Source organism: Schistocerca serialis, chromosome 5 (assembly GCF_023864345.2).
Source record: "Schistocerca serialis cubense isolate TAMUIC-IGC-003099 chromosome 5, iqSchSeri2.2, whole genome shotgun sequence".
NCBI classification, from domain to species: Eukaryota; Metazoa; Arthropoda; class Insecta; order Orthoptera; family Acrididae; genus Schistocerca; species Schistocerca serialis.
In genome coordinates, this window is record NC_064642.1 from 574,390,755 (window position 1) to 574,406,310 (window position 15,556).

At 45.1% G+C, this 15,556-nt stretch overlaps 1 protein-coding gene and 1 long non-coding RNA gene across 2 annotated transcripts in view; both read left to right on the forward strand.

Annotated features, from left to right (window-relative positions):
* Positions 1 to 7,767, forward strand: part of LOC126481397 (uncharacterized) — a 519,177-nt gene extending 511,410 nt beyond the window's left edge. Inside the window, exon 4 of the long non-coding RNA XR_007587550.1 lies at positions 7,627 to 7,767. This is a non-coding gene — a long non-coding RNA (uncharacterized LOC126481397). The remainder of the gene's footprint in view (positions 1 to 7,626) is intronic.
* Positions 7,768 to 7,845: 78 nt separating this feature from the next.
* LOC126482098 (protein tincar) overlaps positions 7,846 to 15,556 on the forward strand; it is a gene marked incomplete at its 5' end in the record, with an annotated part of 50,271 nt that continues 42,560 nt past the window's right edge. The window contains one exon of the mRNA XM_050106074.1: positions 7,846 to 7,968. Within this exon, the coding sequence (XP_049962031.1) occupies positions 7,846 to 7,968 (123 nt within the window). The remainder of the gene's footprint in view (positions 7,969 to 15,556) is intronic.

A 15,556-nucleotide genomic window follows, 5' to 3' on the forward strand; every position in this document is an offset into this window, starting at 1 on the left:
TCAACTGCCAATCCCTTCACCAAGCGTCGATCTTTGCAAGTCTTCCTGCATTTCACTGCAATTTTGTAGTGTTCTAACTTTTCCATATGCAACAGAGTCATCCGCAAACAGCCTCTTGGAAAGCTCTCTGAATCAGTTCTTCACGCCAACTGCCACGGTTCACGTGTACAACAACAGTGGTTTAGCCGGTTTTTATGTTTACATTGTCATAAGTCTTAGATACGACGATGACATGTGCACATTTCGAAGATTACTTTAAGCTTAACATGTACTGAAGCATAGTCGTATGCAGCGTACCACACGATAATGGCCTCAGGTCGAAATTGCAGTTGTGAAAATAAATACTTTCTGCAGTCACTGGCCGGCCGCGGTGGTCTAGCGGTTCTAGGCGCTCAGTCCGGAACCGCGCGACTGCTACGGTCGCAGGTTCGAATCCTGCCTCGGGCATGGATGTGTGTGATGTCCTTAGGTTAGTTAGGTTTAAGTAGTTCTAAGTTCTAGGGGACTGATGACCACAGATGTTAAGTCCCATAGTGCTCAGAGCCATTTGAACCATTTTGCAGTCAATGGCGAAACGATGTCTTTTGAAAAGCATCTTGAAGCTTCCGATGTTTTGCGCCAGGCCATACATATTTCGCGGGCAAATGCTCTACCGACTAAGCTATCCAAGCACGATCCGCGATCCGCCCTCAAAGTTTGTTCCGCAAGCTATGCAGGAAAATTTAAGGTTGGAAGGAGGAGAAGAAGTACTGGCGGGAATAAAACTTTGAAGGAGGATCGTAAGTTGTGCTAGGATAGATCAGTCAGTAGATTACTTGACTGCGAAACGCAAAGGTCCAAGGTTCGAGACCCGGTCCGGCACACAGTTTCTATCTGCTAGGAAGATTTAAATCTGCATCCACTCCGCTGTAGTGTGAACATTGGCTCCTACAACAAGGAGCGGGCTGCTACCACGGACAGAGAGAGTTTTTCTGCTGCGGCCGGAGACAGTTAAATGGACTGCCGGCACTGCCTGATAACTATTACGCCTGAACACATTACTAGGAGACGGCAGTGAAATGACACTTCATTGCGAAATTTTTGCAACGTGGACTAGTTCGCACATGCCGTTCGAACTCTCATAGGAACAACGTAGCTCCAGGGAATGAATCATCACCTAACAACGATTTTGATCTACAGCTACTTCTACGCCTATACTCCGCGGGCCTCCTTACTTCTAGAGGTACCGTCACCTTTTACTCACTTCCGTGTACCATTTGCCAATGTCGCGTGGAAAGAAATATTGTCGGTAAATCACCTTAGGAGCTCTAATTGCTCTGATTTTTATCGTCGTGATCATTTTGCGAGACACATGTGGGAGGGGATATTACGTTGCGAGACTCCTCTTGGAACATACGCTCTCGGAGCTTCGACCGTATCCCACTCCCTGATGTACTATGCTTTCCTTGTAGCGTCTGCCAGCTGAGTTCGTTGAGAATTTTAATGCTCTTGCTCCTATAAAAGGATTCTGTGATGAAATATGCCACTTTTCGTTGGATATTCTCTATCTCTTCTATTAATCCAAACTGCTGAAGTTCGGAGGCGTTGAGCAATAATAAAGGAGTCGAACAAGTATTTTGTAAGCTAAATTTCCTTAAGATTCCTGCCAGTAAATCCCCTTTTTGGCGCCTGCTTTTCCTATAGTTTTTATGGGTTTTCATTGCCCTTTAGGTCACTTAGGATGGTTAGTCCGAGGTATTTCTCGGTAGTTACTGTTTCCAGTGATTTATCACCAACAGCTTAATCGAACAGTTTCTCTTCGCTCTTTTATGCGCAATCTGTTACACGTACCTACCTTGAGGGTCAACTTTCATTCCTTGCACTGATCATCGATGCTCTGCAGGTTCTCCTGAAATTACCTACAGCCTTCTGGCGTTGCTACTTAATTGCACACAACGGCATTATCTACTAACATCCTTATGGAGCTTCCAACGTTACCAACTAGACACATTAATATGTGCTGTAAACAGTAATGATCCTATCAAACTCTCTTGGCGACCTCCAGAAATTACCTTTGTATTTGTCGATTTTGCTACTTTAAAAACGACGTGTTGAGAAGAAAGTTCTGGATCTAACGATAAATATGGTCGACAGTAAACACAGCTGTTAAGCTACCGTAGCCTACCATAGACTGTCACAGACTGTGGTAGTTTTCCTAGCAGCCTTGGCCAGTTATGTTTACGTTAGATGGGTTGCATATCTATTGGGGTTACATTTTGACCGCTTAATTTGCGTATGCGATCAGCGTCTTACTAGATTCCTATAGAAACCGGAACCGATGGATTGCATAGAAACTGAGTGAGGATGTATAAAGGGCCGCGTAACATAAACAACATTTTTCGTGGACATAGTTATCCTCCTGTCTGATAATTAAAAATGAACAGTAATTAAACCAAGCTTAAAGTCGTCTGTGCTTAGTTCGAGTCTTATTCGAAAATTGTTGCTTTGTAATGTGAAACGGAAAGTTGTTGCAGTAGGAATAAGAAAAAAATTCCAGGTTTATCTTACAGCGCTAGGAAACGCAGTTTCCTCAAAAAGAGTTAAAATTTAAAAAATTCAAAATAAAAACGTATCGAACACTGCTTCAATACTTCGTAGAGTTTATATCAAATATGTCTCTGTTATTCCTGAAAAAACTTTGCCATTTCTCAATAATAACAGCAAAATCTTACCTTTGATCATGATGAAGAACGATGTATCGAGTATAAGATAGTAATAATTAAATAGATTTTTTTATTTTTGTGTATTTAAACAGTGTTTGCATGGAAAGTAATTGTTTTGGCTACATAAAATCTCAGAAGTTACGCTATCAGCTAATTTTTATGGCTTCTAAAATGCAGATTACATTTTATAAGGAAGCAAACGGTCAGTAGGCTAACACTGAACGATGTTGGTTCCATTCATGTGCAAAGGAAACAAACAGGAAACAAAGAGAATTCCTCGGCTCCCAGTTTCTAACTTATGCATTAATTTTTGTTTCTTTCCCTATCAATGCTACCAGTACTACCGGTACTCCTACCATTTACTATGTCATTTCTGTACTGTACAAAAACAACCGAACCTTAGCTTTGATAGAGCGCAACTCTAATAGCAAAGCGCTGCCGTGTTCAAACTAATCTTCGGGCGAGCAGCGCTTTACGTATTTACGTTCAGAGCAAAGCAATATGGCAATTTACAGTATACGGAACTAACTTTTGTTTTCATACCACAATAGTGATTACATGTTTCACAATGAAACAATAAAGGCTGTATGATATCTTGTTAAGGTTCTCGAAAGAATGCTAACACTGAAACATATTTTTAAATATTGTTTTGCTTTCTTCTGCCTTGTTTAACATACACGATGTGATCAAAAGTATCCGGATACCGCCAAAAACAAACGTTTTTCATATTAGGTGCATTATGCTGCCACCTACTGCCAGGTACTCCGTATCAGGGACTTCAGTACTAATTAGACATCGTGTCAGGGCAAAATGGGGCGTTCGGCGCAACTCACGGACTTCGAACGTGGTCCCTAGGTCCACTACTTCCGATGTGCTAGTGACGTGGAAACGTGAAGCGACACGTACAATACAATAGCTTATTGGCCGACCTCATCTTTTGACTGACAGAGACCGCCGACAGTTGAAATGGATCGTAATGTGTAATAGGCAGACATCTATCCAGACCATCACACAGGAATTCCAAACTGCATCAGGATCCACTGCAAGTACTATGACAGTTAGGTGGGAGGTGAGAAAACTTGGATTTCATGGTTGAGCGGCTGCTCATAAGCCACACATCACGCCGGTAAATGCCAAACGACGCCTCGCTTGGTGTAAGGAGCGTAAACATTGGACGACTGAACAGTGGAAAAAAGTTGGGTGGAGGGACGAATCACGATCCGATGGCAGGGTGTGGGTATGGCGATTTCCTGGTGAACGTCATCTGACAGCGTGTGTAGTGCCAACAGTAAAATTCGAAGGCGGTGGTGTTATGGTGTGGTCGCGTTTTTCATGGAGGGGGCTTGCACTCCTAGTTTGTTTTGCGTGGCACTATTACAGCATAGGCCTACATTGATGTTTTAAGCAACTTCTTGCTTCCCACTGTTGAAGAGCAATTCAGAGATGGCGATTGCATCTTTCAACACGATCGAGCACTTGTTCATAATGCACGGCCTGTGCGCGGAGTGGTTACATGACAATAACATCCCTGTAATGGACTCGCCTGCGTAGAGTCCTGACCTGCGTCCTATATAACACCTTTGGGATGTTTTGGAACGCCGACTTCGTGCCAGGCCTTACCGGCCGACATCGATAGTCTCCTCAGTGCAGCACTCCGTGAAGAATGGGCTGCCATTTCCCAAGAAACCTTCCAGCACCTGATTGAACGTTAAGCCTGCGAGAACGGAAGCTGTCATCAAGGCTAAGGGTGGGCCAACACCATACTGAATTCCACCATTACCGACGGAGGGAGCCACGAACTTTTAAGTCATTTTCAGCCAGGGTATCCGTGTTTGTGTGCATAGTTCACGAGTAACTGCGCTGACTAATTACAGATTGCGGCAGACTAAGGAATGGCCAATACGGCAGTAAGGTTGTTATTGTGGTGCCGTGCAGCGTACTCTTTGCAGTGGCGGCTCTGTCCTCTGGAGGCAGATCGATAGCGTTAAGCCGCGGCTGCGAACGAGTCCCTCGGCGCCGCTCGCCGCAGCTCCAGCTGTCTTGCACAGCCCCTGCAGGAATTGCTGATGCTACCTGCGGGACTCACTCGCTTTGCAGGTTGCATAACCACCACAGCTTATACACTGGGGGACGCTGCAATAGCAGAGCTGTTTGCCTTTTATTCTTGATTAAAAGAGAGCTGTATCCCAACAAAAGAAGGCAGCGCTGAAGTACCTCCATACACATTGCTCTCTTGTCCTGCCAAAGCTTAGTACGGATTTCAATCAGTACGTAAAAAATCGCTAAATAAACATAATTATGGCTTTGTCAGATTAGATTGCGTCTGGATGAATATTAACTTTGAAGCGAACGTTTCTCTGCCTCTTAAATGTAAAATTTGTCTCGTGAGCTAGTCACTCGAAAGTTACTAGGTATATTTTTTTCCCTATAGCTTACACTTCCTAATATTTTTATAACTGTGTATATACAATAGCATTCTGTACTTTTGTTTCTTCTCGTTACAGTACTTCGTTCTGATGACTATTCATTAGAATCGAAACCAGTAGTCTGTAATATGTGCACCAATACGATCAAGACATTTGTGGATAAAAGAGTATTTCAAATAGATCGCGTCCGCCACTATTATAGTATCAAATTTCGTCGAAAGAGGCTCTTCTTCATCATAAATCTTTCCACCTTGTTGGCAGCTCTCCATCTGGATCTATTAGAAACTAACTTTTTTTGATTTCCGCATAATTACAGACTCCTGGTTTATGTACAATTTGTTTTTAAAATGCCAGTCGCTCTCTTTTTCGGGATACGATTTCTTGTAATGTTATTTCTAGAACATTTACAAGAAACTGTCTGTGTCGTATTATGTGACCAATCCACCCCTGTTTACTTTGCCCTGTTGTTTCTATGAATGGCTTTGCCTCGATGGTACTTTGCACGACTTTACGGTTGGTGGTTTTATTTGTTTGCTTTGTCCTTAACAGGTGTCTGCAGCACCATACACCGAACGCTTCAAGAGATTTCATTTCATTTTTGCCTCATGTCCACGCTTCGCAGTCACAGACAAGTTAGTTCCACATGCAGCAGCTCTCAGCTATCTTTTCCCCCATTCATGAATATTGCTTTTGTTTATTTAAATCTTTGCTTTATGTCTTCTTTGCTTCTTTCATCTTCTGTTATGTTACCGCCTAAATATTCGTAATTATTTTTTATTTCTTCTAATATTAATGTTTACTTATTTTGACCTCTTGGAACGCATGAGTATTTCTGTTTTTTTGTTTTTAATAATTTCTACTTTGTACTTGTCCCTTAGGACTGTGTCCATAACCTCCAAGATTCCTTGGAGAGTTCTTTCAGGTGGAGCTGTCGCAGCTATGTCATCCGCAAACCTCAGTTCGTGCATTCTTTCTCCATTTAGGCTGCTACATTTACAGTATTCTTTGCACTCATTTATTGCATAGTCTATGTAGATGTCGAATAGGAATGGAGAGAGGATGCATCCTTGTCTGACGCCTTTAGTTCTAGCTTCTTTTTGCGTATTTTTTACTTTACTGTCGCTGTGTGTTATCTGTATGATTTTTTCTTCATTCTTCTATCTCTCTAGTCTAGATTAATCTATTTAGAATTTAGATAAGTTTGTTGCAGTGTCGAAGGTGTACAAAAACTGTGTAATTTTTTTCTTTCGACCCTAATGCTTTCTTCAGTTACCCTCCGAAGACATAATAGACCCTCACTTGCGCTTCTGCCTTCTCGGAAGCCAAATTGGTATTCAGCTAAATTGTCTACAATTTTGTTCTTAATGCGTCTGTGTATTATTTTTGTTAATATATCAATTGTTTCCTTTGCTGGTTCAAATGGCTCTGAGCACTATGGGACTCAACTGCTGAGGTCATTAGTCCCCTAGAACTTAGAACTAGTTAAATCTAACTAACCTAAGGACATCACACACATCCATGCCCGAGGCAGGATTCGAACCTGCGACCGCAGCGGTCTCGCGGTTCCAGACTGCAGCGCCAGAACCGCGCGGCCACTTCGGCCGGCTTCCTTTGCTGCAGTTGTTATAATTTTTGTTGGATTTTTCCAATAGTGGTTAGTTATTTGAAAGTGGGTAGTTACTTTGAAGCCCCTGTACGTCCTCTAGGCTTGGCTATGCTTGGCAAATGCAGACGAGCGACGGAAGCGTGCCTTTCCTTCTACGTGAGCTTCTTGCGTGGTTCTTTTGACATACTTGTGACATATCGATGATGTTTCGTTGAATGGTTCGCACGCTGACACTTTTTGATGGCCCAGCATTGAAATCTACATCAATTTGTGGAATGGTTGCACTTCTGTCACGTTGAACGATTCTCTTCTGTCGTCGTTAGTCCCTTTCTTGCAGGACCTTTTTCCGGCCCCAGTGATTTCGGAAATTTGATGTTTTATCGAACTCCTGATATTCATGGTACACTCGTCAAATGGTAGTAGGGGAAAATCCCCACTTCATCGCTACCTCGGAGATGCTTTGTCCCATCGCTCGTGCGCCGACTTCAACACGACGTTCAAACTCACTTAAATGTCGATGACGTACGATTGCAGCAGCAGTAACCAATCTAACAACTGCGCCAAACACTTGCCTTATATAGGTATTCCGACCGCACCGCCGTATTAACTATGTTTACGTATCAGTAACTGAATACGCATGTCTGTACCAATTTGTTTGGCGGTTCAATGCATCTCTTGGTGAGTAGATTGTCAACGTATTTTAAATTTGGTCAGTAACTACAAGAAATATTCGAAATAAATTTTTTGTTGCTCCTGGAAACCGTTAGATAACCTGCAACTGGGACAGTGCAGCATGAACCGGGTTAGTAGTTTTAATGTTAAAGACTATACAGTGACTACATCGATAAGGCGAAACTGAAGGCGCTAACGGCGATTCCGTTTGCGTTTCCAGGACAGGATGTCGATGACAGGCAGTCTGATGCCATTCGATACGAGCAGCGAGGTCGGCTCTGGCGGCGGAGGAAGCGGAAGCGGCGGAGCCGGGGGCGGCAGCGGCGGCGGGAGCGGCGTCGGAGGCGGCGGGGGCGGCGTGCTCAAGTCGTCGCTGTCGGCGGGCCCGTCGCGCCAGCACGCGGTGCAGGCGTCGTCGTCGACGTCTGCGTCGGCGCCGCTGCTGAAGCGCCGGCGAGACGAGGAGGCGGGCAGGGGTGGCTGCCGGCCGCGCGCCAACGGGCTCTGCAGCATCTGGTACGGCCTCTGGGCCGGCGCCATACAGGCCTTCCTCGCCGTTCAGGTGCGTCCACGTCTTGTGTGTGCGTGTGTATGTGTGTGTGTGTGTGTGTGTGTGTGTGTGTGTGTGTGAGAGAGAGAGAGAGAGAGAGAGAGAGAGAGAGAGAGAGAGAGAGAGAGAGAGCAACATGAGTCGAAAGTCCAATCACGGGGCATTACCTAACAGAATGTCGGATCACTTTCTTTTCTGTCATCAGTCTTTACACTATTTTGATGAGGCCTGCCAAGACTTGCTCTCCTGTGTCATCTCAGAGCAGCGCTTACACTCAACATCTTCAGTTGTTTGTCGGGTACATACCAATCTCTGTCTTCCCCCACAATTTTTGCCACTACGTCTCCCTCTAGTGCACGGGTGGGTAGCCAGCGGCCCTAAGACCGGATGTGGCTCGCCATTAGTTTCAATCTGTTCCGCCGAAGAAATTCATGGGAGACGGTGAAGCACTGGCATTGCACGTTTCACTCATTTTGTTGTCCTGCATTCTTGTGTTTAATTTTGAGAGCTTCTATGTGTGATAATATTCATGTTCTCTTGCAAAGGTGTATTTTGATGCATAATATATTGCTATGCCAAGTCGAAAAGCTTAGGGCTGAGTTAAAATTTTTATCGATAAACACTGACGTTACGGGTGCTATGCCTTCGAACTTATATGAAGGGAGCACTGCTACCGCGGTATGGCAGCCAACAGTAAAAATGAGAACACTGTTTTATGGCATCCATACTTTTTAATTTAGCACCAAAAAATCTCCTAACTATTAGCAATTACCTGGGCTATGCTACAGATAAGTGTTAAGTTAGCCAACGTTGGTTGCCATGGATGACTCTCTAAGCTTTTTGGTTTTAAATTTTAAAAAAATGCTGTAAAACTGTGTTTTCATTTCCGCTCGATAGGTACCCTGTTAGCAAGTCACTCCTATTGGCTCTTGGTCGAGTTCACAGCGTCCAACATGTTAGATTTTTTGGGTGTCGCCGTAGTTCACAGTTTTCGTCTTTCTTCTCGGTGGCATCAATTTAACTATTTTCTGGATGAACATAATATGCATGTACTCTTAGATGCCAGTATTTTGATAGATAACTTGTTGGCTGGGCTTGGCTTGTCGGAAAAAGGCGCCATTCATATTACTTTGTTACCTCTCAAATATTAACTTTACGGATGCTATAGTTTTTACTTTATCTACAAGGACTGCTGCCGTCGTATCACGTGACGAGGCAGTACGCGAGCTTAAGTGGGTATGTGAAACAGGCCCGCGGATCGCCAGAGGTTGGCCATGCCTACTCTAGTACAATAGGAGTTATTTTGTCATGTCTTACAACATGTGCAACTGAAATGTATCTTCCGTCTCGCTGCGCCGCACGAAGTCCAAATTGAGCACACACATACACACACGTAGCGATGAGCAGCGCACGAGATAAATTACACGACGCAATGTTCCGCTGATTTGATCGGATACGTTTACTAATGGACCCAGATTAATTCCATGCATTACTACACACATGCTGTCAGTCTAATAAGGGTCCCCAGCCTCGCTTTGACTTACGATACAGCATTACTATCGACTTTACTCTGATACCACTGATCAACAGCCTATCAAAAGACTCCCGGATTCGACCACTGGATTGGAAAACGAGCAATGCAAACAGCGGAAACGGCGTTTCAAATGATCTCTAGCTCCCTCCCCCCCCCCCCCCCCCTTCGCAACCTATAATCTCCTCTACAAACAAAACAGGATGTTGTTGTTGTTGTTGTGGTCTTCAGTCCTGAAACTGGTTTGATGCAGCTCTCCATGCTACTCTATCCTGTGCAAGCTTCTTCATCTCCCAGTACCTACTGAATCTGCTTAGTGTATTCATCTCTTGGTCTCCCTCTACGATTTTTATCCTTCACGCTGCCCTCCAGTACTAAATTAGTGATCCCTTGATGCCTCAGAACATGTCCTACCAACCGATCCCTTCTTCTAGTCAAGTTGTGCCACAAACTTCTCTTCTCCCCAATCCTATTCAATACTTCCTCATTAGTTATGTGATCTACCCATCTAATCTTCAGCATTCTTCTGCAGCAACGTAGTATATCCTGATAACGACATCCTCTTGGGTAGTCCCCGCCCGGAGGTCCGAATGGGGGACTATTTTACCTCCGCAATATTTTACCCAAGAGGACGCCACCATCATTTAACCATACAGTAAAGTTGCATGCCCTCGGGAAAAATTACGGCCGTAGTTTCCCCTTGCTTTCAGCCGTTAGCAGTATCAGCACAGCAAGGCCGTTTTGGTTAGTGTTACAAGACCGGATCAGTCCATCATCCAGACTGTTGCCCTTGCAACTACTGAAAAGGCTCCTGCCCCTCTTCAGGAACCACACGTTTGTCTGGCCTCTCAACAGATACCCCTCCGACGTGGTTGCACCTACGGTACGGCTATCTGTATCGCTGAGGCACGCAAGCCTCTCCCCACCAACGGCAAGGATCATGGTTCATGGACTTTCTGCATAAGAGACAGGATCCATAGGAGAGGAAAACAGGATAAAAGTCAAAATTCAAAAAGGAGAAGGACACACACAAAAACACCACACTTAAATATACTACTGGAACAAAGGAATTTGGGACTTCCTTTAGACTTATCCAAGCCCACCTCGTTCGCGAACAATACCTCCAGGCAGCTAACGACTCCACGCTCTGCTACACGTGTACGCCTGCTAAACTGCAAGAGTCGCGTTGCAAACAGGCAAATATTAAGCTGGTTTCCATGCCCACGCTATTGAACACACTTTCGAAACTTTCCACCCGGGGAAGACAACTTGATAACTTCAGATCACTACATGCGCTGGAAATACAATCTATAATACCATCTCCGCCCCAGAGGGTACAAAAATTGCCTCTTGCACGTTACGAGGGTTGCCGGAGGACTTGTCGATTTCGCGAGCTACAAACCATTCCGCGGAATTATTTTACAGTCAGGCCTCAGCAACAAATGCAAACATCTCCACTGACCAAACCCAGCTCCCACTGATAGCAGCCAGCAAAGACGTGCTTCTTATCAGGGCTTTCCAAGTTTTTCCTAAGTCCGCCTTGGTAACTGCGCGATCAACCCGGCAAATTGCCAAGCAGAGGTACTCAAGTTCGCTTCCTGGCCGCGTCGAAGATTTTCTCTGTTCGAGGACGGTGTGTTGTGTTGCCCTTATGTTCGATCGTCGTAACTGATATTCTGCTATTGAGATGGCTGAATGGGCACGCCCGGAAAGCCAATAAATTGAAGAAAAGTGAATCGGCGCTCTCCGAAAGCCAATAAATGGGAAATAAAGTTTTTCCAAACAGGTGCTGGTAAAACCGACCATCCTGGGGAAATCGCTCGCCTTGAAAATAGCGTGGTCAGCCAGACCGGTGCCCATGTGGCCGGAATAAAGGAAGACCGACACATTCTCTCGCGGCAGGTCTAAAGTTTCCTTCCCATGGATATCAGAAACTAGCTCCAGCCTACCCAATAGCAACAAGACGAGTACACAGATTCGCCCAGAACGTGATCTGTTATCCTGTCCCTTCTTCTACTATCATTTCTCGCACATTCCTGTTTTCGCTTATCCTGTGGATAACCTCCGCGTTCCTTATGTTACCAGTCCGCCTTATTGTTGGCACCACATCTGAAATGCAACGATTCCTTTTTTTTCCACGAATCACTTCCATATAATACTACGCAGCAGACAAACATTCTCAGTAATTTCTTCCTCAAATGAAGGCTTGTGTTCGGTACAATTCCACTTTTTACGGCGAACAATCCCTTTTTGCCTGTGCTAGTCTCTTTCTTATACGGTACTGCTTCATTCATCACGCGTTATTTTGCCTCCGAAATACCAGAATTCCTTCACTTCTTCCACAACGGGGTCCACAGTTTCTATTTCAATTCTAACGTTAATGTAATTTCTGGTACTTCTTGTTACTTTTATCATCATTTTGACTTTCCATCGTACTGGATGGTGCGAATGCTGCTGACAGCTGTAAATAAACTAGCCTATGGCTGCAAGAATCGTTTTTAATTTCTTTATTACGTAATCGTCTTCTGGACTACCACCTCCATCTTCAGCTGCACCTCGTAATATATACAGTACAGTCAAATGGAAACCGAACACCCGCCACAGCGAGACCATGGAATGGTTCCATTCAAAAGTAATCACCATACGCGTTAAGACATTTATCCCACTAGGAGACGGGACGATCAATTCTTGTATAGTAGAGTGCGATCGGTCACTGACGGATCCAAAACCGAACCCACTCTTGCACTTCCTCGTCCTACTGAAACCGACGTTCACCCATATCTTTCTTAAGGTCGCCTCAGATGTGAAAATCACACGGTGATAGATCCAGGCTGTATGGAGGATGTTGTAGAACTTCCCAGCCGCATCGCTGGAGTAGCCTTGGTCTGACTGGCAGTGTGGAAGCGGGTGTTATTGCATGCCACAGTTTTCCGGCAGCCCGACGGCAGACGGCAAAGCCAACAGCGGAAACATACCACATCTCACCTGCCAAGCAAAGGCCATGATGATCTTCTTCGATTGCAGAGTTCCTTGAGTGTGGAACCACATTCACGTGTATCGCTATAAATACACTTTGCAGAAACTGAGACGTGTCATACAGTCCAAGACGCCCAGGAGAGCTGGCCGACGGGATCATCCTGTTGCACGTCTACCCCCGACCCCACGCTGCCAATCGGATGAAGACTACGCTACAGCGACTTGGTTGGGAAACACTCCAATATCCTCCATATAGCTCGGATGTTCCACTGTGTGATTTTCTCATCATTGGCTATCTGTAGAGAGACATGCGTACACGTCGGTTTCCGTCAGACGAGAAAGTGTGAGAGTGGGTGCAGTTGTGGATACGTCAGCGGCCGACCGCGTTGTACGAAACAGCGGAATGAATGTCTTAATGCGTGTGGTGATTGCTTTTGAATGGAACCATTCCAAGCTCTCGTTGTGGCGGGCGTTCGGATTTCATTTAACTGCCCCTCATACATCCACTCAATGTCAGGTACAGTATTTTCGGGATCACAGATGGCTGTCATCGCCGATCAGCAATATGTGCAGGACCCACATCCACAACACCACACAGAAAGACACCTCAGCGGTCGACAATAGACTAGTCTCGATTATCAGAGTTCCAGAACATTGGTTTTACAGAGTTCAGATCAAAGAGGAGGAAGTTTCGCAGTATTTTTCCTCTATGATCCAGCGCCGAGAGATCACATCCTCTTCTAGGACAGTGATTTCCAACTTTCATCTTACCACTACCCCTGAATGCAATCAGTTTTTATAGAATGATAAAGTAATTCTCAGTGCATCGCAAGTGCTGCCTACATCTCCTTTTCATTAGCATGAAAGGAAGCTGACTATTCGCAACCGGGGTAGACACGTCACAAAACTTGCTTCTCTTGCAATGATCCTCTCCCTACCGACACGTCACCCACACCCTGCTTCCCCATTTAAAATCAATCTAGTTAAGATGCGTTCACTACGTTTACTGTTTGTGAATCACTTCATTGTTGGACTCGCTACTTCTAAACTGGCAGATACTCGAAGACTTCAGGCTACCAATGCTCTGTGTCTGACCACTGCCATTAGCTATAATATTACCGCAGAAGCCCTACGGCAGTGTAGTAGCCATTACATAGTTACTGTTGCGTTATGTTATCAACCAATTCGGTTATCTGTTGTGAAGTGAATTATGAAGGAATTTCTGATCCATTGCGAGGTCTGCCTACAACTTGTAGACGGCATTTTCACGAGATATTTCAGCGTATATGTTTCAGTTTTCTGTCATAGATTCACTAACACAGTACATGTATGTAGCGAGTCGACTATATGGGTACGAGGGTCACTCCAAAAGAAATGCACACTATTTTTTTTAAATCCATCTTTTATTCTACATGTTTGAAAGTTTTACAGTATGTAGATAAATCCTTTAGGAACAATATTTTCAATTCTCCACATAATTTCCATCCCTCTCAACTGCCTTACGCCATCTTGGAACCAGCGCCTCTATACCCGCACGGTAAAATTCTGGACCAACCTGTTGGAGCCACTGTTTGGCAGCGTGCACAAGGGAGTCATCATCTTCAAACCTTGTTCCACGAAGAGAATCTTTCAGTTTCCCAAAGAGATGATAGTCACATGGAGCCAGGTCAGGACTGTAAAGCGGGTGTTTCAGAGTTGTCCATCCGAGTTTTACTTGCCTGCATGTTCGGTAATTGACGATAACTTGTATAACTACCTTCTGTTCGGTTTGAAACCAACTGGCGCTATGGAACATCAAACGGTGCACACGCATCAGTCCCCCTACCAACAGATGGCGCCATCATACGTGTAAGGCAAAGGTAGACGCACTGACCAGGTTTCATTTGAATGAACCTCATAATTTAGTTCGGTGACGGAAACACAATGGTAAGCTCTTGCATATACCTCTCAGCAAATATACACTACTGGCCATTAAAATTGCTACACCAAGAAGAAATGCAGATGATAAACGGGTATTCATTGGACAAATATATTATACTGCAACTGACATGTGATTACACTTTCACGCAATTTGGGTGCATATATCCTGAGAAATCAATACCCAGAACAACCACCTCTGGCCGTAATAACGACCTTGATACGCCTGGGCATTGAGTCAAACAGAGCTCGGATGGCGTGCACAGGTACAGCTGCCCATGCAGATTCAACACGATACCACGGTTTATCAAAAGTAGTGACTGGCGTATTGTGACGAGCCAGTTGCTCGGCCACCATTGACCAGACGTTTTCAGTTGGTGAGAGATCTGGAGAATGTGCTGGCCAGGGCAGCAGTCGAACATTTTCTGTATCCAGAAAGGCCCGTATAGGACCTGCAACATGCGGTCGTGCAATATCGTGCTGAAATGTAGGGTCTCGCAGGGATCGAATGAAGGGTAGAACCACGGGTCGTAACACATCTGAAATGTGACGTCCACTGTTCAAAGTGCCGTCAATGCGAACAAGAGGTGACCAGACGTGTAACCAATGGCACCCCATACCATCACGCTGGGTGATACGCCAGTATGGCGATGACGAATACACGCTTCCAATGTGCGTACACCGCGGTGTCGCCAAACACAGATGCGACCATCACGATGCTGTAAACAGAACCTGGATTCATGCGAAAAAATCACGTTTTGTCATTCCTGCACCCAGGTTCGTCGTTGCGTACACCATCGCAGGCGCTCCTGTCTGTGATGCAGCGTCAAGGGTAACCGCAGCTTTGGTCTCGAGCTGATAGTCCATGCTGCTACAAACTTCGTAGAACTGTTCGTGCAGATGGTTGTTGTCCTGCAAACGTCCCCATCCGTTGACTCAAGGATCGAGACGTGGCTGCACGATCCATTACAGCCATGCGGATAAGATGCCTGTCATCTCGACTGCTAGTCCTACGAGGCCGTTGGGATCCAGCACGGCGTTCCGTATTACCGTCCTGAACCCACCGATTCGATATTCTGCTAACAGTGATTGGATCTCGACAACGCGAGCAGTAATGTCGCCATACGATAAACCGCAATCGCGATAGGCTACAATCCGACCTTTACCAAAGTCGGA